Source organism: Corvus kubaryi, unplaced genomic scaffold, assembly GCF_017639235.1.
Source record: "Corvus kubaryi isolate FWS band 111438036 unplaced genomic scaffold, C.kubaryi_AGA036_p1.0 36782, whole genome shotgun sequence".
Lineage (NCBI taxonomy): Eukaryota > Metazoa > Chordata > Aves > Passeriformes > Corvidae > Corvus > Corvus kubaryi.
The window spans coordinates 6,620-7,252 of NW_024580948.1; the positions used below are offsets into that span (position 1 = coordinate 6,620).

At 65.9% G+C, this 633-nt stretch overlaps 1 protein-coding gene across 1 annotated transcript in view; it reads left to right on the forward strand.

Annotated features, from left to right (window-relative positions):
• Positions 1-633, forward strand: part of LOC121660676 (scavenger receptor cysteine-rich domain-containing group B protein-like) — a gene marked incomplete at its 5' end in the record, with an annotated part of 7,510 nt that overhangs the window by 6,615 nt on the left and 262 nt on the right. The window contains 2 exons of the mRNA XM_042020106.1: positions 182-283; positions 373-633. The exon at positions 373-633 is cut by the window's right edge and continues 262 nt beyond it. Coding sequence (XP_041876040.1) covers positions 182-283; positions 373-633 — 363 coding nt within the window. The remainder of the gene's footprint in view (positions 1-181; positions 284-372) is intronic.

Sequence of the window (633 nt, forward strand, 5' to 3'; positions counted from 1 at the left end):
CAGCACAGGTGAGAGGGTGAAGGCAGCACAGGTGAGGAGGTGAAGGTGGCTCAGGTGAGGAGGTGAAGGCAGCACAGGTGAGGAGGTGAAGGTAGCACAGGTGAGGAGGTGAAGGTAGTTCAGGTGAGAAGGGCCGAGGGCTCCTCCCGTGACCCCCCCGCCCTCACCTGTCCCCCCCCAGGTGCGTCCCCGTCCTGCGCGTACCTGGTGGCGCTGCTGGTGCTGCTGACGTCACTGAGCGGGGCCCTGCTCTGGCTCATCTTGCGGGCCAGGTGTGTCACAGGTGAGTCCTACACCTGCCCTGGCCCCTGGCACGGCCGGCTGACAGCCAGGTGGCACCAGGTGGCACCAGGTGATGCCAAGTGGCACCAGGTGACACCAGGTGTGTCCCCAGCTCACCTGGATGCCCCGAGGGCCCCCGGCTCCATTTACCTGCCCAGGAGGGCCCCACCTGGCGAGGCCGATGCGCTGCAGCTCATCTGAGCAGCTCACCTGGCGGTGCTCACCTGGCACCTGGAGCCCCTCACCTGAACCCTCACCTGGAACCCCTCACCTGGATCCTCTCACCTGGACCCTCACCTGAACCCTCACCTGGAGCTTCTCACCTGGATCCTCTCACCTGTAACCCCTCAC